The sequence below is a fragment of the Notothenia rossii genome, assembly GCF_949606895.1.
Source record: "Notothenia rossii genome assembly, chromosome: 10".
Taxonomy (NCBI): Eukaryota; Metazoa; Chordata; class Actinopteri; order Perciformes; family Nototheniidae; genus Notothenia; species Notothenia rossii.
In genome coordinates this window covers 56,278,043-56,304,888 of record NC_136908.1, presented here as the reverse complement: position 1 = coordinate 56,304,888, position 26,846 = coordinate 56,278,043, and the positions used below count along the sequence as shown (strand labels likewise).

Genomic DNA, 26,846 nt, shown 5'->3' with positions numbered 1-26,846 from the left:
CCCGCCCCCTTTTGAGCATGCAGGCACACTGTGAGTTCTGTGACGAGCAGGCTGTCGGCTCTGCTCAGATGCAGCTAAATGCTGCCGTGATGAAACACCATATCATGTTCCAAACCACTTCAAGGATTATTTCTGAAACAGTATGGAGCTCAAAGGCTTTTTCTCTTGCGGGTTTACCACAAAGTGAGTTCCTTTTTTTATTTCCTTCCTGCCTTTTTACACATCTCTCCAGTACAGGTTAGCTCTGAGTGTTAGATGCTTTCTAATGTAAACAAAGACCATATTACGTCCAAAACAGTCGGGCATTATTTCTGATAGCGACATTTCTGATTGGGCCGTGGGTGTACAGTAAAGCCAGCCCACATTTCCGATATTACGTCATATCGGACGCATCTGCTTCGTTGTACCCCCGTTTTTAGAGATTTGGGTACAGAGGAAAAGAGAGATGGTTTTATTTTCTGACACTTTGTGAGTTCCCCGACACACCGGGCACACATATGTATGTATAAATAACGTCAAAAGTGCATTTCGCATGATAGGGCATCTTTAAAGCATGTAATACTGTCACAGTAGAGACATCAAATACAAATATGAACCTGAAAATGAGCATTAAATGTCGTCTTTAAACTTGAGTTATCCAAATACCCCATTCCAGCCATTTAACCACAAGTACGTTCAAAAAAACATTGACGAGACATCCAGTGTCTTGGATTTATAAAATGCTGAGTCATTTCCTGGTTTGAGGACTCATTCCTGCACCACTTTTTACTACTCCTATTGAGTCAGTTTGAACAGATTTCTGGTGTCTTAATGAACTTCAAGTGTCTTGTTGCGCGGAGAATATTACACACGAGCCACAGAGGAAGCCATTTGGCCCTTTCTTTCTTTCTGGAGGAAATGTAAGGCTTAATTTAAGCACAGCAGCTTCTAGAGATGACACAGCAGAGAAGAAGAATAAGGGGGGAGGGCGGGGGAGGGATAACACACTGCAGATCAGCTCTTTACTATTAAAAGAGAAGCAAAAAGAGGAAAAACAGCTCCCTTCCTCACAGTTTACATTAAGTGGCCTGTGCAAAAGAAAACCAGTGATGTATAACAGTGGACCTTGCATTTAATTAAGCGGGTCCCCTCAGCCGCTTTCTTTTTTTCTACCTGCTCGCCTGCATAATCATTTCATATGCGCTGTGATATGATCTGCTTAATGCGCTATTTTGCCATACAGTTAAACCTGGGCGATAAATCTGTCCATGCTCTCCATTAATAGATGCAGGGCCCCTCTGAATAATGTGTGCATTAGATTAGCAGCACTACAGAAGTGAACCTCCATGGAGAGAGAAATACTTTTACGTTAATCTCCCTGGGTGGTTCCCAGGAGATGGGAACTTAGAGCCCCTTCCTGTGGCTGGAGGTGGAGGGTGGAGGAAGTGTGTGTGTGTGTGTGTCTACATGGGACGATTCAAAGATGGAGTCCAAGGCATTTGTGCGTGTGTGTATAAAAGGTGTGTCGTACCGTCTGATAATTCATTTCAATGCTCCGCCAGCAGACCTTAACAACACTTCTTTCACGCTTCATGCCCACGGGTTAAATCGCAGATTTTTCAAAGGTGTCAACGCCTTCTATATCTACACGGTTAAGATTGGCGCCAGAGAACCTCACATTTCAGATATAACGTTTCATTTACTTCCTTTCCTCTCTCAACATACTCCTTTTCCCTCATTTCCGGTGGATGAGGAGGTGTCCTCGCCACCGAGAAAGACAATGCAACAAAAGAACGAAGGTCATGAAATCGAGAAATTCTATTGCCACCCTCCTGGCCATTCATCTCCCTGCATTAGTATGAAGAGGATTCATTATGTACCCTCCTGCTACTATCTTATACATTTGCATACTGTAAAGATGAGTGTGTGTGGAGGGGAGCTATGTGTGTGTGTGCGTGTGCATGTGCGTGTGCGTGTGTGCGTGTGCGTGTGCGTGTGTGTGTGTGTTTGTGTGTGTGTGTGTGTGTGTGTGTGTGTGTGTGTGTGTGTGTGTGTGTGTGTGTGTGTGTGTGTGTGTGTGTGTGTGTGTGTGTGTGTGTCTTCAGCTTTAGCTTTTCTTGTGAGATTAAAACTGCAGTTGGGTTGAAAAAGGGGATTGGGATCAGGTTAAAGGGGGCCTTCAGGATATGAATGTAATTATGACGCTATGTCCTCACAAGAATGTGTGTGTATGCACTGAAAAGAGAGCGCAAGTGGGTGGCTAAAATGCAACCGGATCGTTTTTTAAGGCCAAAGATTCACGAGGGAAGTCTTAAAACAGGTTTAAATATCCTAATTCTGGGAATTGAAAAGAAAAATGGTTTAAAGGTCAAAGATTTGTTCGGATAACAGTAAAACAGGGGAAAAGGTGTTGTCTGGGGATGCAACATGGATGAAAGAGAAGGATGAAAGAAATATAAAAAGCTTAGAAAAGTGTCAAAAGAACTATAATCCACAGGAAGACTAGGGGTCGAGGGATGTGAGGATTTGGTCAGGGGTATTGCCAAATATCTGGAACAAACTACCAGAAACTTGCAGGTCCGCTGCAACTCTGATTACTTTTAAATCCCGGCTGAAGACTTTTCTTTTTGCCGCTGCTTTTAATTGAACTATTCACATCTTACACGGCAACTTTTTATTCATATATCTTTGCTTTTTAATGCTTCTAATGTGTTTTATGCTCTTAATCTCTTTCATTTTTTTTGTGAAGCACTTTGAATTGCCTTGTGTTGAAAAGTGTTATATAAATCAACTTGTTTTGCCTTGAACGTATGGAAGTCTTGTAAATGTCTCGGTCAGCCCCAGTTCCCGGTGAGGGTGAGCGGGCAGTCGGCCCTCTGATCAGACACTCACAGCTGAGTCAACCAGAGTCCACCCACAGGGCGCTGAGAGTCAGGTCATCAGCACAGAAAGAGAGGGCGAAAAAGGTTTAACATTTTGAGAGGCGATGTACGTGCGTGCCCAGATGAGTAGTACTGTATGACCCCATCGGTATTAACTACACAGAGACATTTTGTTTGGCGACAGGATAAACTAGGGGAAACACATACAAGCTTGGGTTGAATGCATTACTGCTCTTGTTATTTGTGAAATGTAAGATCAACTTTAAGCCAATAACAGTAGAGAGACTTCTAAATTACTTTCATAAAGATATAATAAAACAATTATTAAAGAAACAATATAGCAATAAGACGAAGCCCAGCAATGTAGTCTTGACTTTCCATAAAAATGCTTGCAGTAGACATAATAAAAAAGACAGTTGATGATTTTTTGTTCCCAGTAGTGGTAAATCTTCAAAAAAAAGCTGGAATTAAATAACCCAATATTCACCTCAATTGCAAAGTGTTCTTTCTGCTCAATACACGTCTTTAAAGCAACTATAACCAATATTTTTCATATTAAAAATGTATCACAAAATTGCAGTTACCTTTCCTGCTTCTCTGCATTTCTTAAAGGTTGAAAGGGGAGCGTTGGCATAACTAAATAAAAGTAATCTTCAGATGCAAGCTGAGATATCATCATGATGGGGTCAATTCTCTGTCTACAGAAACTCTTTTGAAAGCCACAAAAAACACATAACATCCATTTTACAATCCGAGTAGCACTCCCAATGACAGATAAACTGAGCATAATGTGCCTCTTTAGAGAGCCATTAGACGCTTTCACACAGGAGTACTTGTCCCAGGAATAGTTCCGATAGTTTCTGGGATTTTGCGTTCACACCAAAAATATCTGTAACTAGAACTTTTTTTTGCGAACCTTTTCACCCCTTTTTAGTCCCTGCTAGTGAGCAGGGACTTTCCTGGGGGGAAAAAGGTTCCAATTTCTGATTGGCTGGGCGAATTGCAAACCACGCCCCGTAAAACTCTGAAACGTTTTGTTGTATTTGCTGGCATTAGCATTAGCTTTAGCCCAGCGCACCAACGGAGAGAGACTAACTTATTGCTAGACACAAAAGAAAACGTGGGAGCGGTGTAAATGAGGAAGTGTCGGCGTTTTTGCGATTTACTCGGAAGGCCTCAGTAGAAGCTGAGTCCCAGCAGCTTCTACTGAAGCCAGTCCCTAACTCCGGGGACTTCCGGCCGGGGACTTCGGGTAGCAGTATACGCCGTGAAGTTGTTTGCGGCCTGCCAGTAAACCCAAAGCAGCAGAAGAAGAAGTGACGTCAGCAGCTTCATTTGTGTAATCCTCCCTCAGGGAATTTATTCCGGTATGAACGCGATTTACTAGATAGTTCCGGAACTAATTTCGGGGAAAAGTACTTGATGTGAAAGCGCCTCTTTCTTGAAAACATAGATAAATGATAAACAAATGTAAAATGTAGACATAATACATAAAAATCACTGCTATGTTGCAAAAACATTGAAATATTCAGTATTTGCAGATGTATCTAAGCAATATTTATGTTGCCTCTATCTCGTCTGGCATGAAATATCAACAGCTGATGGCTGGTGATGACACAGTGTGTCAACAGGATATGGAAAAACGAGTCACCCCACCTCCTCCCCGCCTTGTATCTCTCACTTTGGTTTCACTTGCACTCATGTGTCACTCCAAAAAGAGCTGGGGATTAAACTGTGTTGGTGTGTGGGGAGAGATCGAATGCTACAGTTTGCACACACGCACGCACGCACGCATGCACGCACACACACACACTATGTGCTTGTGTTTTCAGATGCTGACTGTGTATGATCCAACAAAGCATCTCCCTCCCCTCCTGCATCCTCGGCACGCGAAGACATTCGACGTCGCCCAAGGAGTTGTTAATTAGCTCACTAACATCTGTCCTCTCCGTGCAAGATGGAATTAGAATACACAAAAAAAAACAAAAAAAAAAGCCTGTCATCTGAACGCGACAGCACCCATAACAACAACATATGTCAACCACCCCGACTCACGTATACATTAAAACAATTGCGAATTCCTTATGTGATACACCTTTAATTGATGTTGTTGAATAATGTATGCCCTTACGGTAAAGCGCTACACTCATTTGTGTGTGTGGGAACAGGGATAATATCTACCTCTATGTGAAACTCGCTTGTAATGTCCTCCACGGGCCAAAGGGGATTGATGAAATGATAACTTCTGATGATTATAGCAGTGATTAAGATGTACCGGATGGACCTCACAAGGAAAGATGAGGGCAAAATGGAGAAGCGTTCTCTCCATCCGTAAGCTTTGGGTAGAAGGAGCTCGACGTGGTCCCCCCCCCCACCCCACCCCCTCCACACAGACGTTGACAAATGAAGTAATTACATTTTTGAGAGTGTGTAGGATTGATTCATCAGCCAACGCTCGCTACCCAGAGCTTCAGATTTAATTGGGGAGCTGGTGACACATGCATCTTCCCGCGATAACAGATCATTTTGTATCACAATGAAATCACCCCCACCAATATTACGTACACAATTCAATACAGCCCAGCGTCCACGATGCACAATTTGGTTTATGTTAGGATCTATGCGTTGGGAATACTCACAATGTGAAGAAGGTTAGAAGAAATATGTTGGTTTATTAGTTTGAGACGGGATGCAAAATCTGTTGAAATACCTCATCATTGATGTTACAGTTATTAATAAAAAAATAGGTGCTGGAAAAGTATTTATGCGTTGTTCTGGAGAGAAAATCTTCCATCTTGACAGAACCAATTCACAGAAATTATGAATATTACTCTATAGCGCCTCACCAGTGCAACACAGCCTCCTGATATAGTACTTACTTGCAACAGCCAAACATTTCAATGGATACAATTTTAAATGTGTAATCAACATAATAAAGACAAACTTTGTAAAGCACAAACACATAGTCAGTTAGATGTTTAATTGGTCACTTTAGCTATTTTTTTTACTTTTGATTTGAATCACTTTTTGCATAAACTTATAATCACATCTTTAGTGAGCGCAACATTTAGAGGGGCCCTATTATGCTTTTCCCTTTCCTGTAGTGTGTTACAATTTGTTGTTGTGCATGTAAATGGTCTGCAAAGGCTACAATCCCAAAGATCCCTCCAGATGTTTCTCTCCCACAAACTACCTGAAACGCATCCATTGGAATCCTTTTTGTTTACTTTCGTAACATGTTGACATCACTATGTAACACTCTCGCTTCTATTGGCTAGCCTAAGAGGCGGGACATCTCTAAGCGGTTGACCAATCACAACAGAGCCCGCCAGCTAACCAATCAGAGCAGACTGGGCTCTGGTTTCAGACAGAGGGTGAAAAGAGGTGCTGCAGCACAGGCAGTATGAGAAAAAAAAAAAGAGCTTTTTGAACATTAAAGCATGAAAACATGTCACAGGAGAGACCCTACATACAAATATGATCCTAAAATGAGCATGGAGCCCCTTCAAAGAGGTGCTTTACCACGATTGTTGGTTATGAAATCGATAGGTTGACTAAATCATATAGTTGTTAGTCAACTAAGATTTTTTTTCCTCGAGGACAGACCTTTTTTTGTAATGTAGCGCTCCTAACACGGGTGTTGTGTAATTGCAGGTCTGCACATGACATATGGGGTTTGCCAGCTACATTGTCAGTTATATATTCCAAAACAGTATCATTCATAACAGACTGCATTTGCATGGATTGTACTGATTGTGCCACATGCACATCATATGTATTGTTGCTTATAGGCTCCCTGCTGAGGAGTCATAATGAGCGCTTCAACCGTGCAGAGGCAGGCGGAACACGCATGTTCTGCTGTCACTGCCACAATGGAGGGGTTTATCCCTGCCAAGGGGCTCGGGGGGAAAATGGGTGAGCGAGAGACAGATAGCAAGGGAGTAATATAAATAATCTCCAGTTCTCCGTGCATGTAGAGGAGAAGCTGGAGGACTGTGAGGCAACATTTCATACTGTGTCTCTCGCAGCTATGCTAACCTTCTGAGTGCTTCTAACACTCTTCTCGCTGCTTCTGCATGCTGTTCTGCTCTCTCTATGACTGTGTCTGAAGGGTAAAGTGAAAGAGAGAAGACAGGGATCATCTTCAGCCCCATTAACACCACAGACCACAGACCAAAACCGGTTATTGTGATGAGAAGTGTGTTTAATGTTGCCTCACTACCAACCAGACCTTTAAATATATATAGCTAACATTGACCTACATTCACTGTCCTACTGAAACATCTTTGGTGTTTGTTGTACACTGATGGGGGGGTTATTTAAAAAAAGTGTTGGGGCAGCTACTTTGAATAAATGACATGGCGAGCTACACATTTACTCACACTGTAAGAAGTTGAGGTACACCCAAGCTATCTATTGTTGTTACCTAATTAGAATAAGTAATTACAACTATTTAGTTAAATAGATAAAAAATGTGAATGTCTGATCAAATCTGATACGGAATGTTTCCAAAATATCCTAAAAAAAAGTAACATGCCAACTAAAAATGCCCCTTAATTGAGTTGACTTGTAAAATGCCTGCTTTTTAATAGGTTTTAGGTACACAACAAAACTAAATATAATAATAATAAAATAACTGACACATTAAAAGAAAAAGAGGGCGTGGCTACTCAAAGGAGATTCGATTACAAAAAAGAAAATTGGTCAAATATAAAAAATTATTCCTCTTTTTTAAATACAACTTACATAAAGGTTGCGACACAAAACAAATGCACATAAAAGGCAATGTCACTTATTGAATCAATGTAGCTGAACAACCAGCAAGCTACTGCAATATGTGGATAACCCCTAGTTTCATTACAATACCAATGGATGTGAGTTAAGTCGTGATAGCAGCAATAAAAAATACAATCATAAACACAAACATACACTCCAAATGTAAAGCAGGGAGTCTCGTCCAACTCCGCCTGCCTGAAAAAGGGCAACAGGCACTGAGCTACTGTCGGATGCCGGCACATGAAAGAGTCTGACAGGCCCCCAATCCCCCAAGCTGTATCTTTTCTATTCTTTGTCATTCTCTGGCATGCAGGCAGCCGTTTGGAATGTGCGAGGAAGTGTCAAGGACAGCGAGTGTGTACAAGAAACTTGTATCACCAGCAGACGAGTTATGTCAGGTCAAGAAGAACAGTGTGAGTTTTGTAGCGGGGCTGCCTGGACTGCTGAAAGTGAGCTAAAGCTGCTCACATAGCACTTGGGTTAGTAAGCAGCGATGTTTGCTTCCATCCAGTAATACTTAAAACCAGGGTGGGCGGGAAAGGTTGAGAGCTTTTGTCTGTGTCGAACTTGAGGTAGAGTCTTTCCTGGTAGGAGTACATACTACTCACTGAAGCTAAAAGCAGTGATGACATGAATTGTATGTCGTAACATATACAACAACAAAGAGATGGGAAAGTGCTGTGTTGGCAAGATACTATGAGGATTAAACCTCAGCTATGTTCACAAAGCTGGGAAAGTGAAGAGATTGTAACTGTAATAAGTCATCGTTACGGCTGAATGTTAGGTAAATGGTGAGGTTTTATAATCAGACATGTTAGTTATTTAACTGAATTGTAATATGCTTTATGTGTTCAGTGCTAAGTTTGACTGACTGACATATGTTGCTTCTGGGATCCATTGTGTGTCGTTGCAGTCACAGTGGACACCTTCCTCATCCTCATCCTCTGGGCTGTGCATGGTCTCAAATCTAATCTTTACAATATATTCGTGTTGCTCTCCACAACAGCAGCAGCAGCCTCAAATCAGTTCATCGTTTCTGCATCCCAAAATGGTTGTAGGGAGCAGCAACAGTGCAAGATGAACGAGGGCACATGATCGTTTACATCTCAATCACAGATAGTGTCAGCAGCAGGGAGGAAAGAAGGAAAGGAAAGAAAGGGGGAAATAGATGCTTTTGTTATTATGAACATTCGGCTCCAGCTATTATTTAATGAAGAGTGTTTCACATCGAGAGCAAGGTAATGCACATGGTGGCACAGAGCCAGAAGCATACTGACTGACTGACCAGGTGACTGACTGACTGACTGACTGACTGATTGACTGACTGACTGACTGACTGACTGACCAGGTGACTGACTGACTGACCAGGTGACTGACTGACCAGGTGACTGACTAACCAGGTGACTGACTAACCAGGTGACTGACTGACTGACTGACTGACTGACCAGGTGACTGACTGACTGACTGACCAGGTGACTGACTAACTGACAAGGTGACTGACTGACCAGGTGACTGACTGACTGACTGACTGACTCACTGACTGACTGACTGACTGACCAGGTGACTGACTGACTGACCAGGTGACTGACTGACTGACCGGGTGACTCTGATTGATTGACCAGGTGACTGACTGACTGACTGACTGACTGACTGACCAGATGACTGACTGACTGACTGACTGACTGACTGACTGACTGACTGACTGACTGACCAGGTGACTGAATGACTGACTGACTGACTGACTGACTGACTGACTGACCAGGTGACTGACTGACTGACTGACCAGGTGACTGACTGACTGACTGACCAGGTGACTGAATGACTGACTGACTGACTGACTGACTGACTGACTGACTGACTGACTGACTGACTGACTGACTGACCAGGCGACGAGTCAAAAATGGGAGAGACGAGAAACTGCGACACCTTCGCCAGAAGGAAGAATGGAGAGAAATATGTGGAAATAATACCATAAATAAAATGTTCCCTCTCATTTATCATATATGAAGAATTCATTTTCAAACATTGATAAAAGCCAATCTTAAAATGATTTAACAAACGCCTGTTTGAGACTCCTCAGTGCACACAAAAACATAACTGGGAGAAATAAATAAATACGGATATGTTATTTAAAACCACCTCGAATATGTTGTGTTAATGTTATGAAATGTTTTCTCATAAATGATGCGGTAAGTAGGAGGACATAATTATATCTAAACTGACGCCGTTTTGTATTTCTATAGGTTGTGGATACGAGCATGGTTTTATATACTATCATGTTTAATCGTGTTTTATGCCGTTGGCCAAGACTTGATAAGTCGCTCTTAAAACACAGGAGGTATGGAAACTAAGAGCACCATATGTGGTAAATTGTACAGCTAATATAACACAACAGATTAGTTGTATTTCCTTTAACTGGTGGATATAGAGTTACTGCGGAGGGGGGGTTGAGATGCACAGGCTGCAGTGGAGACGCTGCGAACAGCTGATCGACAGCTGGGACACAAACCACCAAATACAAAAACATAATTCAGATCCAGTCGTCATGACTCCACTCCGGAGGGATCCCCCGATCATTTCTTCCAGTTTCTCATCAAGGGGGGGTCTCCCGTCCCCGGTACAAACACACTGCGACTGTGGCTGTGAGGGAGTGTGGTTGTCTTTCAACCAGAAGGTTGTGGGTTCGATCCCAGCCCGTGCAGTCAACATGTCGATGTCTCCTTGAGCAAGATACTTAACCCTGAGTTGCTCCCGATGGCATGGCCAACGGTGTGTGAATGTGTGTGAATGTTAGGTCCTAGAGTAAGGTACACTGCTCTGTATGAATGGGTGTGAATGGGGGAATGACATGTAGTATGTAAAGCGTTTTGAGGGGTCTTAAAGACTGGATAAAGCGCTATATAAGTACAGTCCATTTTACCTTTTTTTTTTTTTTTTTTACTGCCTGGGGAAGGCTATGTGTATTTTTTTTGTCATTAACCTTTTTCGGACCACTTATTTATTTATTTTGGTGACGATCCGACCTCCATGCTCCTACTCTGGTTCAAACTGCATCCACCAAACAATATGATTTATCTCGACCTCCCCAAAATAACCTAAATCTGACACGGTGTGAGATGTTTTTTTTAGCTGTTCTGTCGTCATTTCCTGCGATCTTCTCCATGCAGTCAGTCAAAATGAATGAATGAAAGGGCGTTTCTTTGACTATTTATAGGCAAATATGGGCGTTACGTGACGCCCGCAAAAGCTGCACCGCATTTTGAGTCGGTTGTGATTTATAAAGGGAAACCGGCGTAGGAAGCGCCATACGCACTCTCCTCACCGGTACGCAATGTTTGGTGAATCGGAAAGTGGGGGAAAATGTATGGACCTATTTTTTGGATTTCTACTACGTGAGCAACCTTCCCACGTCAATCCTACGCACGGCGTTATAAATGAGGCCCCAGGTGACTGACTGACTGACTGACTGACCAGGTGACTGACTGACTGACTGACTGACTGACTGACCAGATGACTGACTGACTGAATGACTGACTGACTGACTGACTGACTGACTGACTGACTGACTGACTGAATGACTGACTGACCAGGTGACTGACTGACTGACTGACCAGGTGACTGACTGACTGACTGACTGGCCAGGTGACTGACTGACTGACTGACTGACTGACTGACTGACTGACTGACCAGGTGACTGACTGACTGACCAGGTGACTGACTGACTGAATGACTGGCCAGGTGACTGACTGACTGACTGACTGACTGACTGACTGACTGACTGACTGACTGACTGACTGACTGACTGACCAGGTGACTGACTGACTGACCAGGTGACTGACTGAATGACTGAACAGGTGACTGACTGACTGACTGACTGACTGACTGACTGACTGACTGACTGACTGACCAGGTGACTGACTGACTGACTGACTGACTGACTGGCCAGGTGACTGACTGACTGACCAGGTGAATGACTGACTGACTGACTGACTGACTGACTGACTGACCAGGTGACTGACTGACTGACTGACTGACTGACTGACTGACTGACTGACTGACTGACTGACTGACTGACCAGGTGACTGACTGACTGACTGACTGACTGACTGACTGACTGACTGACTGACCAGGTGACTGACTGACTGACTGACTGAATGACTGACTGACCAACCAGATGACTGACTGACTGACTGGCTGACCAGGTGACCATTCTCGAAACGATTTCAGAATCTCAACCGTTCTGACAAAGGGGTGCAAGCAGAGTTCAGCTGTCATTTAAGCCATAAATGTCCGGCAGATTTATCTTCCACAAACATTAACATTGAATCGTGGCTGTCAGCATGCATGTCACCGGGCTTTGATGTGGAGGTGGTGCGGCTGACAGGAAGGAAGAGAAAAGGGGATAAAAGAAGGCAGAACAGAGAATGGGAAGCCCTCAAGGAACCGTCACGAGTTCTCCAGAGTTGTGCAAGGGAAACTTTACTCCAGCGTTATCTTGTTAAGTCATTGAAGGACACCAGACGAGTGAACAGAGTTGACTCCAGCACAATTTCCTCTTTGTGGCGACATGTATCAACAAGGGCACTGCTCTCTATATTCGGCATTAACTACCTCTCAGGCCTCCCACTGTGACAAATGGCCTCTGTCTCTTCTAATGTAATATTTGTTTCTGCTTCTGAGAGCCTCTCGGTGAGTCTGTCTGCCGACTGCTTCATTCTGTTAACCGACTTTATTCCCCGACCGGCTGTCAATTGGCCAACCGTATGAGTGTTCCCGTCCGTCTGTCTTTTGTATCAATGCCTGCCCCCTTCTCCCCCTCCCCCCTCTCCCAAGCTTTCCACTGTTCCCTCGTCAACTCTTAGCTCTGTCTCGCGCTCACCATTCCTCTGCCTCCCTTGTGCACTCTGTCTGTCTTCTCCTACTCTTCCATCCAACTCCTCCCCTCCTCTCTCTCTCTCTCTCTCTCTCCACTTTACCGCTGTGTCTTTGCTCCAGATGCTAGCTGTCTCAGCTCCTTGGGCCGCGTCTCAGTGATGGGCCCCTCCAGGAATTCAAAGCACCATTCTGGCATTTTCTTCCGAGCAATTGCTTTTTGCAGTAATAAAGGGGGAGTAGTTTTAGCATCTCTCTCTGAATGGACTTACTGGCCCCAAGCAAAACATGCACAAGTGCACATCCGTGAATCCTCTTGAGGCAGGAGCACACCGCAGGACTCTGTCCGGACTGCGACCCAATTAAGCCGTCGCACATAATTTACAGCACCGGTCTCAAGGACGTAGCATTAATCACTTTTTCTTTGTCAAAGACTCCGAATGAGGCTACTGAATCTTAAATACGGACTTTTTCGTTTTAATAAGGAACACCTGAATCGTTTCACACAAACAATGTTTTTCTTTGACGGTGACCTGTTGAGCCCTGCAGTCATACACCACTAACAAGATGATATGTAAATATTATACTTGCCGTTTTAATGGTAATTAAAGTCACATTGACACCCAATTAATTCACGATAGGACACGGAGCATTTAAGGTGCAATTAGCCATGGAGGCGGACACGGCGATAGCGCCTAACTGCAAACTCGAAACTCTCACATTAGGTAAATGCCACTGCTTATTAGCATGCTATTATGCCATGTTTTTTTCTTTTCTTTTTTCAACAAGGTGAAGGTAGAGGAAACTGGCAACACAGGAACACAAACAGAGAAAGAAAAACAACAGAGGAGAGGATGAATTGAGACAAAGAAGTGTCTTCTAATGCAACTTTTACTACATCCCAGTGTAAACAAGTGCACCAACTGTTAGCGGCTCTGCGACAGTGGAGCAGCTGTGGAGGAGCAGGCTGCGTGCCGTTCCAATACAGATGAAGCTGTGATAACAAAACTGCAAAACGCAGCCATGATGCTGACTTGTAGGATTTACAGTGGCGACAGCAAAGTGCTTACTAGACTCGCTCTATCTCTTTGTAGAAGGAAAGCAAGTTCTTTGCCACATTAAACGGCAATACATTTTTTATTTTTTTTATAAGGACGTTTTTCCTACCTACAATCAATAGCTTCAATGAGAGGCAGGCTCACACACAAACATATATATAAAGTGGTTTTATATCGAAAGGAAAAGCGCCACGGCGGTAATTGATTGCATAACTGCATTCATAAGTGTGTGTGTGTGTGTGTGTGTGTGTGTGTGTGTGTGTGTGTGTGTGTGTGTGTGTGTGTGTGTGTGTGTGTGTGTGTGTGTGTGTGTGTGTGTGTGTGTGTGTGTGTGTGTGTGTGTGTGTGTGTGTGTGTGTGTGTGTGTGTGTATTAGGCTTGTCAACTAAAAGGCCAGCATTCATCGATCCAGTGAGATGCTGCAGAGAACATTGAACTGTTTTCTGCAATGTCATTTCAGAAATAATTCCGTTTGACTTCTATGTTGCGATGTAAATCTCATTGTTTCTAGGGAATGCAGGGTAGCTGTTTATCTTCAATATAACAGTGGTCCTGGGAATTGAAGCCTGTTGTGGACTAAACCAAATCAACAATAATACACAGGGGACTATGCTAAAAGAAAGGTGCCAAAGTCAGTAAGTGTCAACCTTTGAGCAGGTCTAATTCTTCTAAAAACCCTTTACGGAAAACCTATGCATAATTAAGCTATCTCCGTCTGGATCCAAAGCACACTGACAGACAGGCATTGCATCTACCGAGTCACATTGCTGCATGAAGTTTGCTGGAATTCAAGGTGAAACAGCCAACTCTTTATGCAGCATAACAGATGTTCGCTGTAAACAAAAAAAGTGGGGAATGCTGCTCGGAAAGGAAGCAATCTACTTTAACACTATGTCACTGTAAAAGAAAGAAAAGGGGTCCCAGGTTTTATGTAATTGCCTTTCCCCGGTCCAAAGTGTGCAAACATCAACACATTTTAAAACTTACTGGATGATGGATGCCCAATGCCTCACAGAAGGTGCCAAGAGCGGCAACCATATGCCTGCAGATCCCCATCAACAAGCATTCCCTTAAATCCAAATTGTACTCATTTCCAGACAAAGCAGCTTTGGGTCGCCACATGAGTGCAGCATGCGTAGAAAAACACACCAAACCGCACCTCCAATGTAATGTCAAAGGGCCCCGGCACACTCTGAAAAAGATCCCATTGCTGCTTCATATTTCATACCAAGAGTAAAAAAATGTCTTAATATTCCTTCCTTGAGTTACCCAACTTGACGCTTTCCATCTGTGGCAGGCTCATTACCCAGTAACAAAAATCTGAGCTTGTGTGCATACATTTACACTTGTATAAAATATCCACGTAACTGTGAACCAAATTTACACTTGTATAAAATATCCACGTAACTGGGAACCAACTTTTAAGTCACAGAAGAAAAAAAGGTTTTATAGCTTGTAGGAAAAAATGAACTTAGTGATGAAATGTTCACTTGCAGAAAAATACATATTTTTCAAATATATTTTCCATTACAACTGCAACTTGGTTATTACAACCTCTCTAATCAGTCATTACAACTTGACGAATCTGCTCTGTGGCAGTATAGATCGACGAATCTGTGGTCTTGACTTTTGCTACACTTCTTGCGATAAATCTGTCGCAAAAGTAATTTTCACCTGTAGATCAGCTGTAGATGTGGGGGAGGGAGGGGTGTTGGAGCGAAGGGGCGGAGCTATCAGAACGACGAGGCTCGGGTGACTGGAGACTGCGGGGCGAACGGTTCATGTCGCTACCAGTCCGCTGACATGGCGCGTCAATCAACGGTAAGTTTTGCCTATTACTTGCCCAGTATTACTTTGAATATTATTATTGTGATTGAGGATTAAATTCGCTTTAAAGACCACCGTTTTATATCGTGCAGTTTAGGGGAAAAATAACGTCAGTTAGCCAGCTAACGCTAGCTTTGTTGAGTTTATGCTAGCTAAACAAGTAGTGGTTGTCGTCTACAGCAGTAATTAACATATTATAGCCTACTGCTTTGGCACTAACGGTTCATAACCGTTTATGAAAATAAAACCAATTGAACTGTACTGAAATAATGACAAGTTTTATAATTCTCTTGGGCTCCTGCTGTGTTTTTAAAGCCTTTGTAAATGATCCATGCTATTGTCTATTTTGAACGAAGACTTCAGAATCTTAAAATCCCTTGACGTTTGTATGCAATTGTGCTAAATTCAACTCTGGAATCAAGCAAATATTAATGTTTCCATGACATTAGTTATTTATATTTTGCCATCACTTAACTATACGTTTAATACATTTAAGTCAAGCTAAGGTACATGTGATGGTAGCTAGTTAGTGCTCTTACCTGTGAGGCCTCCTCCAAACAGCATAATAACCAGACTGTATCATTAAAACTAAGTACCAGACAACATTTATTGAAAGAACAATCTTTATTTGAATGTGCCTCTTAACCTGGGATATTAGTTATAGAGTAATAGTATTGACAATCTAAAAAAACTGAGCAACTCAATAGTCAACTTTATATTTCTTAATGTCTAAAGCATTTATTATTTTCATTTTCCCCCTCTCATATTCAGTGTGGACGGATTGAGACAGCGTGGTGTCCAGAGAGCTGCAGAGACTTCAGGGAGAAACCTCCGTGTGATGGACGTCCTGTCTGTTGGTTTGGAGAGGACTGAGGGTCTTTCATCAGCGAGGAGGACCAGCCCTGATGGAGGAGCCCATGCTGGGCAAAGCTGATACCAACTGCACAGGCCTAGTCTGTCACTTTATTTGACTAAATGTGTTTACTTATACATTTAATAGGTTTACACCTTCTGTCCATATGTGCTTTTTATTAAAAACATTTGATTAACTTTTGGTTCACATTTCAATAAATTGTATTTGTATTTGCACTCCTTTTGTCCATTATTCTTACTGAAAATGTTAGATTACGCATTCACATCTGACTGAAGATTGGCCCAATTTATTTCTGACATTGCAAACTCAGCGGTACAAGGCACAAGTGATGTGAAGCTCATAAAGCGAGGCAAATAGAAATAATCAGCTGATGGAGTGTAGATGTGGAAATAGCTGCATCCCATCAGCTGACTATGTTTTTCGCCACACTTTATAAGCCTGACTATAACCACCCCTTCTCTGAGGTGCAGGCAGCGTCACAAACAAATGATGGTCCTGATAGACTACAAAAATATTCGGTGTGCAGATCTTTGTTTTTACAATACAAGTAGTTTCTTAGTGTACTGGTCTTAAAATCTCATAACATCAGCTTTTAATGTTCCTCTTCGATGTTCTTCTTGACCCTCAGAGAAGGAGAAAATGTCATTTCTTTCAGGCATGTCCTTTCCTAACAAAAATGACAGGAAACATAAAACATATTATTGCAGAACAAGTGTGTTATTTATGAAAGAGGTGTGTTTGTGTGTTTAGGGGCTGTTGATATAATTATAATCATTTAATGAATGAACAGTAAGAAATTCATCAACATTGAAATATATGTTATTATCAAAATAATATTTAACTGTTACAAAACGTAGTGCAACTGTAGAAGCTTGCTCTGTTGTCTCACTGAAAGAATAACTTTTACCAAGTTTTTTACAGACAATATTGAGAGATAAATAGTAGCAGTTCTCACTATGCGTTAAATAGCTTTGCCTTCAATACATTAAATTAGAAAGCTGACAAAATCATATTGCTTGTAAATATCTAAATGTAACTTTTTGCATGGAAAAAACCCTCAACTTAACTGATGTGTAGATGATCTAGTATTGTTTAATGGAATGTATATCAGTGTATTAAAGTCAATACTTCATTTATTTAAACCAATATCTTGCTTGATTCCTTGTACAGTATGAAAAAAGAGTCTGTACCTGAGCTTAAGTTCACTGCTGTGAGGAGTCCAGTTCTGTCTCTCACTCTCTGGTCCAGCCTGTCTGCATCACCTGGACACCTTAAACAAACAGATATATGGAAAGTACCATGTGTACAAACAATATAACTGATTCTCTTCTGTTGAACATGTTCGATTGTGTATTGTCCGAGTCAGGGTCCTTTTTATTTTACTGTAACTTTGGAAGTTGTGTTACCAATGCTTACTGTTTATTTGATATCAATTTGGTAATGCAATTCATAAAAAAAACAAGGTTTGGGTTTGTTCTTCAGATGACTGTGACAACGTGTAAGCTCAATAATGAACTCCAGCTCAACCAACCATATTGTAATATCTAACTAATCATCTTGAAATATGACATTAATAATTGTAATATATACACATCTTATTGTGAGGTTGATTTCACATACACTACTTTGACGTTAGCTAAATAGACAATAGCATGGATAATTTACAAAAGCTTTACAAACACAGCAGGAGCCCAAGACAATTATAAAACTTGTCATTATTTCAGTACAGTTCAATTGGGTTTATTTTCATAAACGGTTATCAACCGTTAGTGCCAAAGCAGTAGGTGTAATATATTAATTACTGCTGTAGACTACAACAACTACTTGTTTAGCTAGCATAAACTCAACAAAGCTAGCGTTAGCTGGCTGACTGACGTTATTTTGCCGCTAAACTGCACGATATAAAACGGTGGTCTTCAAAGCGGATTTAATACTCAATCACAATAATAATATTCAAAGTAATACTGGGCAAGTAATAGGCAAAACTTACCGTTGATTGACGCGCCATGTCAGCGGACTGGTAGCGAGCGACACGAACCGTTCGCCCCGCAGTCTCCAGTCCCCCGAGTCTCCTCGTTCTGATAGCTCCGCCCCTTCGCTCCAACCCCCCTCCCTCCCCTCACATCTACAGCTGATCTACAGGTGAAAATTAATTGCGACACATTTATCGCAAAAAGTGTAGCAAAAGTCAAGACCACAGATTCGTCGATTTATACTGCCACAGAGCAGATTCGTCAAGTTGTAATGACTGATTAGAGAGGTTGTAATAACCAAGTTGCAGTTGTAATGGAAAATATATTTAAAAAATATGTATTTTTCTGCAAGTGAACATTTCATCACTAAATTCATTTTTTTCCTAGAAGTTACAAAACTTTTTTTTTTCTTCTGTGACTTCAAATTTGGTTCACAGTTACGTGGATATTTTATACAAGTGTACATTTGGTTCACAGTTAGGTGGATATTTTATACAAGTGTAAATGTATGCACACAAACTTATTTTTTGCAAGTGCTCACATCAGGTTTTACACGCTCTCGCATTTTGCACCATATCTACCTTCATATGTTGCGCCAATGTCTCCAAATCATGGAAGAGAACCGAGTAGAACTCTTCACAGGGTTAATTCAAATCGAGATAAAATAATTGTCAGTCTTCTAGGCGACACAGGAATTTGTACATTACATTTCTTAAAAGGGCTTGAAGGTACCTACAAGTGTTGTGTTTTTTCCGAGTCAGCCGAGTCCTTGCCTGGTGAGTCAGACGTCTCTGATTGTGTTTCTGTGCCTTACTGTAAGTGTGATTATGTGTGTAGGTGAGATGCCTGGCCGCGTCATCCACCACACCATCTTTTCTCCATGGATGCCCCCGAGCTACGGTTCAGTCAACAGCCAACAATCCATCGATTGAGCCGCAGAACAACAGCGAGTCATAAACAAACACAGGAGACCACACTGAGAGACAGAGTGGGAGTTGGGGGGGGGGCTTCAAGCAGCAAGAGAGAGCTTTGCTCACTGACAGCAGAGGAATGTGTGCTCATCCACGTGTGTGACCTTTTTGCATCCTTAAAATCTGGGCGACGTTCACGTATGTGCATCATCATGACCCTGAATAACTGCTTTGAAGCCGATGCGTGTGACTCATGTTCCTGCTTTGATGTGATATTCACTAATATCTCTGATGTGTGTGTTTGCCCTCCAGTGCTTCTATCTGTCTGTGCATCTATGTGTGTTTTTGCACACATTGGATTGGAATGAATTGCTTATTTATTGCCACACTTTGCACCGAGCGTTGCTTTAACACAGGAATCTTGCATGACCTCTCCACCTTATTCTCTCTACTGCTCGTCAACATCTCCCCCTCTTTCTCTCCGTCTGCAGTTCAGACAAGGACCACAGCCACGGCTACATTACTTAGCAATCCCGAGCTTAGATTAGCATACTGATTAGCTATCCTCTTAGCTTTCCCCTGCCCCCCCCTCCCCCCTCCCCGAGCTCACATGACGGGGCCTACAGCCTCATGAATACCTAATGGAAAACAAATGCATGCCTGAGAGCGTCCAGAGGAGGGAGCTAGTGCACAGAACACAATGCTTTTTATTTTCATTTTATAATGTAATCACAGGTTACTGAGGCATACTGTGATTACAACACAATATGAGTGGTTAATTCATCTCTATGATAGCAGTCGCTTTCTTTTACCACTTTCTTCTTCACTCTTCTCTTTTCTTTCCTCTCCTTCAAAATCTCCTTTTCATTAGTCACCCTCCTCCTGCCTTTTCCCCTTCCTTTCTTCTCTCCCTTTTGTTATCAAGGCATTAGCGAGCATATCAAGCCACCTCCTGCTCTCACCTCTTTCAATGCCACCACTTATATCCCTCCCTCACTCCACCACATCTCCCTCCCCCTCTCCCTCTCCCTCTCCCTCTCTCTCTCTCCCTCGCCTCTTAAATCTCTCCTCTCTGAGAAGGGCCTGAGTGAGGACGGCAGATCGTGTGAAGTTGGATGTTGATTCTAGGTGACAGGCACCATATGAGTCATAGCCATAATCACAGACCCCCCCGCCCCCCTCCTCTTTTGACTGCACAACACAGCAGCACAGCAAAGCAAAAATTGCCCTTGGTACAAACAACAGTTATACAGTACACACCATGCATGGGGATGGTTGCAAATCGTACAGTATCTGTTTTTCTGCACTTTACATCACGACTATTAAAACGCTCATATAACAATCCCATAATATAATTACCACATGGGTAAAAATGTCAATTACGTTTTGCATAAAAGCAACACTGTAGTACATGTTTGAAGCATGTTCCAACCTATGTATGTGTAAATATTGTAGGTGCAAAAGTGAATGCTATTTTACAGCCAATTTAAATTGGGTTGTCTCCATTATAAATATAAATATTGAACAAAACATGTATTGATGGCCAAAAAATAAAACAAAATGTATGAAAACATGTCAAACTGTAATGAAATTGTGTGAGAAAACAGTCAATTAATGGTGATTTGTCTTCAAATAAATCAATAAGTCTTTATAAATAAGTTATTATGCGCCTGTTTTCAAATGATTCAAAAACAAGGATGACACATTTAAAGGTTCCAGCTGGTAAAATTAGAAAATTGGCTGACTTTCCTTTTCCTTGTCAATTATAGTATTGAACATCTTTGGGGTGTAGACTGTCAACACCAAGACATTTGATGAGCCGAAGAAGATGTTTCACTGAAATCCATTGGCAGCTTTCACTGATTATCACAAATTGATTTAAAAAACAACATGACTGGCAGATAAATCAGTAGCAGCAGACAGTAGTATCCCAAAATATAGAGACTTTGGAGAGTAAAGCATGTACTGTAAGTAAATATCCAAAAATATTCTAATTAAAAGCTAAACATATTATTTGGAAGTTCAATAAAGTGTGAAAACATATACAAAATTGGATGATCTTGCATAATTTCTTGGATTTGGAAAACAAACGGTACGAGAAGAGGTGGGATAACAACCAAAACGTGAACTGCAGAGAGATCAGAGAACTGGAATATATCAAAATCTGACCGAGCTAGCTCAGCTTGTTGCTCTGATAACTTAAGATCCAGACGTCAGTGACTCAAATCCTTCATCCGGTTGAATATAGTTAACAAAAATACCAATTGTATAGCATTAAAGTTTAAGAAAGGATGGTTTGCGGGAAAAAAAAACGGTCTTTTCTTCAATTCCTGTATGTTTTCATATCGCAATATGAGGGGGAAAAATAATCGCAATGTCAGTTTTTTCCAATATCGTGCAGCCCTAGTGCAGTAGTCATCTTAACTCTTTACCAGGAAACAGACCCAATAATAATAGGGCGTTAATAAAAACGGGATAAAGAGGAAGATAATGAAAGAACATGTGCAACAAAGAGAAAGGGAGAATGCATGAGGGACCTGATCATGAAATGACGATCAAGATACCAAATGATTACAACAAATACATGAATGAGAGTAAAATAGGGAGGTTTGTAGCATAACAACTAAGGGTAAGTGGACCGAACCCCCTGCTGGGACATCCAAGGACACAAGTAGAGGAGAGGGTGAGATAAATATATAAAATCTGAGGGGCCAAGGCCAAACAGAAATGGAAATGGGTGAGAAGAAAGCTCAAACATAAAGCATTGAAATCATCAGAGCTGAAAGTACAGAGGACTGTCTGCGGGAAGACCACAATCTGAGACAAGACACATTTAAAAGGGGAGAGCTATAAGACAGAGAAGCAACGGCCCTCAGATACTGTAGAAACAAAATAAAGATATGGATTGAACTATTTTTCTACACATGTGATACCTCAGATTAAAGCCTCACAAAGATAGCATTTCAAAAATAAAGCGATCCAAGAATTGTGAGCAGTACGGGTTCAAGAGTTTATGAAAGAGTGAACAACAGGAAATCAAAGAATCACTACTGCTCAGATCATTAACTCCCAGAAAGGGTGAGGTGGTGGAGGTCCTTGGTGGGGGGGCTCAAAGACTGCTGACTGAAACAAACATCCAAGCTCCATTGATTGGACACAAGCAGAAGATCAATCAACAGGGCCAAAGGCACCGTAAAGGAAGAAAGAGCCCCCCCATATAGAGAAGCGTTCACTCTATTAACACTGGCGCCTGTTTGATTACAAAGCAAACTCAATATCCTCCTCGTTGTAGGAGTAAACATAAGTAATATATTAATTTCTATAATCACCAGCATAGTTAATGTACTCGAAAAATATATTAATCATTACCTCAGCGACTAATGAAATACCTCAGGTTTTTTATATATATATATACAAATGGAATTTGTACATAGCCTGTTTTATTCACACGTAGCAGACTGGAGAGCGTGGACAGTGTGCCAGCTGGATATCGCCTCAAAAGTGAGTCAGAGATAGGAAGCGAGAAGGTGTGAGGGTGCTAGGGAACGGAAAAATGAAAAGACATCGTCACAGCCAGAGAAGTAGACCTCAGAAAGATTGTGTGACCATGTATGTGCTTCCATATATGTGTTTATCCTCAGGCAATTGCCGCCTGAAGTATAAGATTTGTCGAAGTCGAAGAGCTTTGTCAGATTTATTTAAAGTCTGTTTTTTTTTTATATTTGTGTGGATTCTTTATGTCCTGCAACCAGTGTTCAGTGCAGAGACAATATGACAGATGCATGAGTGTGTCACCTCGGTAAGTGAGTCTGACAGTAACACACCCCTAAGGACTGTGTGTGTGTGTGTGTCTGTGTGTGTGTGTGTGTGTGTGTGTGTGTGTGTGTGTGTGTGTGTGTGTGTGTGTGTGTGTGTGTGTGTGTGTGTGTGTGTGTGTGTGTACGTGTGTGTGTGTGTGTGTGTGTGTGTGTGTGTGTGTGTGTGTGTGTGTGTGTGTGTGTGTGTGTGTGTGTGTGTGTGTGTGTGTGTGTGTGTTTGTGAGAGAGAGAGAGAGAGAGAGAGATACATAGATAAATAAAGGGAGCCTTAATTAAGCCTTTGAGACACCAGAGCTCAACTTTTGTCCAAAAAAAAAGTGTTTCCGTAATGCCCATTTCCTTCTTATCTAATCGCCCCCCCCTCTTCCCTTCCTTTCCTGTCTTTTTGCATGAGTGAGAGCACGCGGGTTGAAGGGAAGGGAATACATGAGTTGGTGTGTGTTTCCAATAATAACTGCCTAGAAACAGAAAAACAATACCACTAGTGAGATCGATACCATTGCCATTAATGTGGTGCCCCAACCCCCTCCCTTGCTGCGCACCAGCGACATTCACCCAAATGTCCGATACGTGTGGTCCAACACTGAGCGCCACCGGGACTTACCGCAGTAGATGAGCAGCAGCGCGGTCAGAAGCACCACTGCCCAGAAAGTTGACGACATTTTCGGCCAGTGACCGGCATCTTTGCGCCTCGCCGACCTGGACACTGAAGCCATTGAATAAACGGTGCACTTCCTCTTCGAAGAGACGGATAATGATAATAAATTTTAAAAAAAAAGGCAAAAGGTGGTAATCTCACAATCCAGTTCGGCCTCTCACAATGCTCATTGGTCCGCGTGTAATCCCACAAAAAGACATGTCAAGACGGAGCAAGTGGCAGAAAAGCGCTGATTTGCTCCTTGCGCAAAAGAAAAAAGGTCTCATCCTCCTCATGAGTCGGAAATAATTGCGGTTTTTTATTTCAATTCGTGCAGAAACTCGAGTTAGTTGTCCCAAAGTTAGCGTCAGTATCTCCTTTAACTCGGTAAAAAAGAAGCTCGGAGCGTTGAGTCACCGCTCAAAGTGTTCGATCAGCTGTACCGCATCGTCGTAAAAACCTCCTTTACCTGTGGTATGGTTTCATCGATTCTCTCCAGACTCACCAGCCCAGCAGCATAGCCCCCCAGAAAACCGAGTGGTCCTGTAAAATCCGCTCAGTAAACGTCTGGATGGATGGTAGACAAACAAAGAGGGGGGAAAGTCCTTTAAGCTCTCGGTTTTGGTAACCAAGTAGCTGAGGATCACAGCATGCTTGCAGGAGGGGACGGAGGAAGGAGAGTGGATGGGTAGAGAAAGGCTGTGGGAGGAAAAGTGCGCACTGTGCGACCAAGAGAATTTTTTTCAAAGTGAAACACTCAGATAATCGATATTACGTCAGCAATGAGCAACTTCAGGTGCTGGAATATATCCTGTCTAAAAAAACGTGTTATATAATTAAAAAAAAACAGCGTGAATCACGGTTTAATGTGGTTTTTCTTTTGGAGTTAGATTTTTGAATTGAGAGTGGCTGAGTGATATTTAACCACTCAGCCTTCAATAAGAGCCACGTCATTCACATAATGTTTAAGTGATTTTCTTTTTATCCTGTAGCAATAATATATCACTAGTGCACTTATTTTTACACACATCGACAATTTAAAAGGAAATCAATTCCATATGTCATGTGTGACTGAATTGTTAAAAGCTGCCATGAACAGCACAAGCTTTGAAAAAAATATATGCACATTATTTGAAGGAATATTTAAAACCTACTCTGTAAAGAGTGAGGAAAATATAAAAAGGTAACTTTTTTGACATGCTTTTTTATACTTTCGATGGGATTATATGTATTTATTATCTTATTGCTTTCCTTGTTTAAGATTTTTTTTAAAGAAACCTACTTTGGAGCAATATTAGACATATACCAATCAGAGTGTCAGGGGGTTTGAACCCTAGTCCCTGCAGTCAACATGTTGAGTGTCCTTGGGAAGATACTGAACCCCCAAATTGCTCCCATTGGCATGTAATATCTATATGGAATTTTAGTACTTTTGATAAAAGTATCAGCTATTTAACATCTTATGCAATATGTGATGTTATAAAATATGATTCATCGTAGCCCCAAATTGTCAAAAAAAAAAAGTATTTTTTACAGTTTTCAGGGTACATTATATGCTAATGTTTAGGTTCACACTTGAGTTTTCTGCATCTACTCAAACATGTTAACATCCTTTTATATTCAAGAACACAATATCTCATAAGGTCTGTCGGTCTTTCCCCTGTGTCTTAAATGCTTCCTTTTAACACCAATCCACGCCCAGTCCAGTCTGTTCTGATCGGCTTGTGAGAAAAATTACAAAAGTAGTGTTGAACCGCCGGTGGAGATACTCACATTGGGGAAGGGGGGGTATCGTACAGTAGACACTCTTTTGTGTATGTGCTACAACACCCAAAAAACAAAAATTGTACCTAATATTTCCCATTTAAAGGGGACATGTCATGCTATATTTGAACAATATATTGTAGGGCCATACCTATATAAAGTATATAAATATAGTTTTTTTTTCAAAATGCCAAACAGATCCTGCATTTTAGCCATGACTCATTTAGCTCGATTTGCTCTTTCCAGCGCTGTTTTTGCATGGGGCTGACTCTGTGAGCTGCAGCTGACCACGCCCCCCTGCAGGAGAGGGGAGCGTGCTCTGAGATCAGCTGCTGGGCTCTCAGAAGAGGGGGAGAAAAAGAGATCTCCGTCCTCCGTGTTTTATTCTTATAGAAGTAAGAAGAGAAGTAACAGGGCAGAAACCCTCCTTTTTACGCAGCGGTCCAGACATAGACAACAAACGGTGACACATATTCAGTTGCCAGTTACTTTGGCATTAGGGCAGGTATACTTTCCAAGGTTTGACAAAATGAATTGTGCTTTTAAAGCAAGCAACAATGTTTTCAAATCTGTAATAAAAAAGCTCCTCAAAAACGGTATCGAAGCAGTTCCTGCCGTTGCTACGTTAGTTCAAACGGTAACAACGGACTATTTTTCTTAGCGGATGCATCTTAATTTAAATCAATACATACAACTATTTTTTAAATCAATAAAAACATTTTCTAAATCCATAAAAGCATTTAAATTAATATTGGGAGTCATAACGTTACTTTGTTGAGAATGTGGCCATGTAATAAGCGGGATAATGTGCAGCGACGCGGTCATTATGGGGAAAAGAACACCGACAGGCTGATCAGGAGCCCGGCGCGAAGCGGAGGGATCTAGATCGGCATGAAGGTGTTATTTTTCCCATAATGACCAAGTCGCTGCACATTTGATTATATAGAGTCATTATTGATTTGTTTTAAAGCAGGAGGCTCAAACGCTTGCCTCGGGGAGGGAGAAAAAGAGCCACAGCGGAGAATAAACAGAAGGGCAACCATGGCAACCATGCGCGGGAAGTCTTCTTCGCTGCTTTTGTGGCACAACTACAGCGCCACTTACAGGCCTGGCATTTGTACTACAGCGTCTCCAGCGCTTTCTAGCGGCAATGGTCGGCCGTGGCCCAACCTCTCATTCCCCTGATAGGTGGAGAATTGACCACTAAGCGGAGCACCACTTTTGTGACGTAGAAAATAATTCAAATCTGGATCAGTCTGTATCAGATCCATTGCAGCCCCGTTTTTAGAGATTTGGGCATAGAGGAAAAGAGAGAGGGTTGTGTTTTCTGACACTTGGTGAGTTCCCTGACACACCGAGGACACATATTCATGTATAAAAGACGTACAAGAGTGCATTTAGCATGATAGGTCCCCTTTAAGTTAGATATATTTGAAGTGCAGGATATTATCTTCTAATGGATATTCTAACACTAT

At 41.9% G+C, this 26,846-nt stretch overlaps 1 protein-coding gene and 1 long non-coding RNA gene across 2 annotated transcripts in view; both read right to left on the bottom strand.

The window, feature by feature from the left end:
* The window catches only part of LOC307021864 (chemokine-like protein TAFA-5), a 144,574-nt gene extending 120,241 nt beyond the window's left edge, over positions 1-24,333 (bottom strand). The window contains exon 1 of the mRNA XM_079654368.1: positions 23,575-24,333. Within this exon, the coding sequence (XP_079510494.1) occupies positions 23,575-23,686 (112 nt within the window). The 5' untranslated portion in view covers positions 23,687-24,333. The remainder of the gene's footprint in view (positions 1-23,574) is intronic.
* Positions 16,819-18,355, bottom strand: LOC307022857. Its single transcript, XR_013803493.1, has 3 exons — positions 18,259-18,355; positions 17,459-17,538; positions 16,819-16,935 (listed from the first exon to the last, which is right to left on the bottom strand). It is a non-coding gene; the product is annotated as an uncharacterized lncRNA (long non-coding RNA).
* Positions 24,334-26,846: the final 2,513 nt, after the last annotated feature.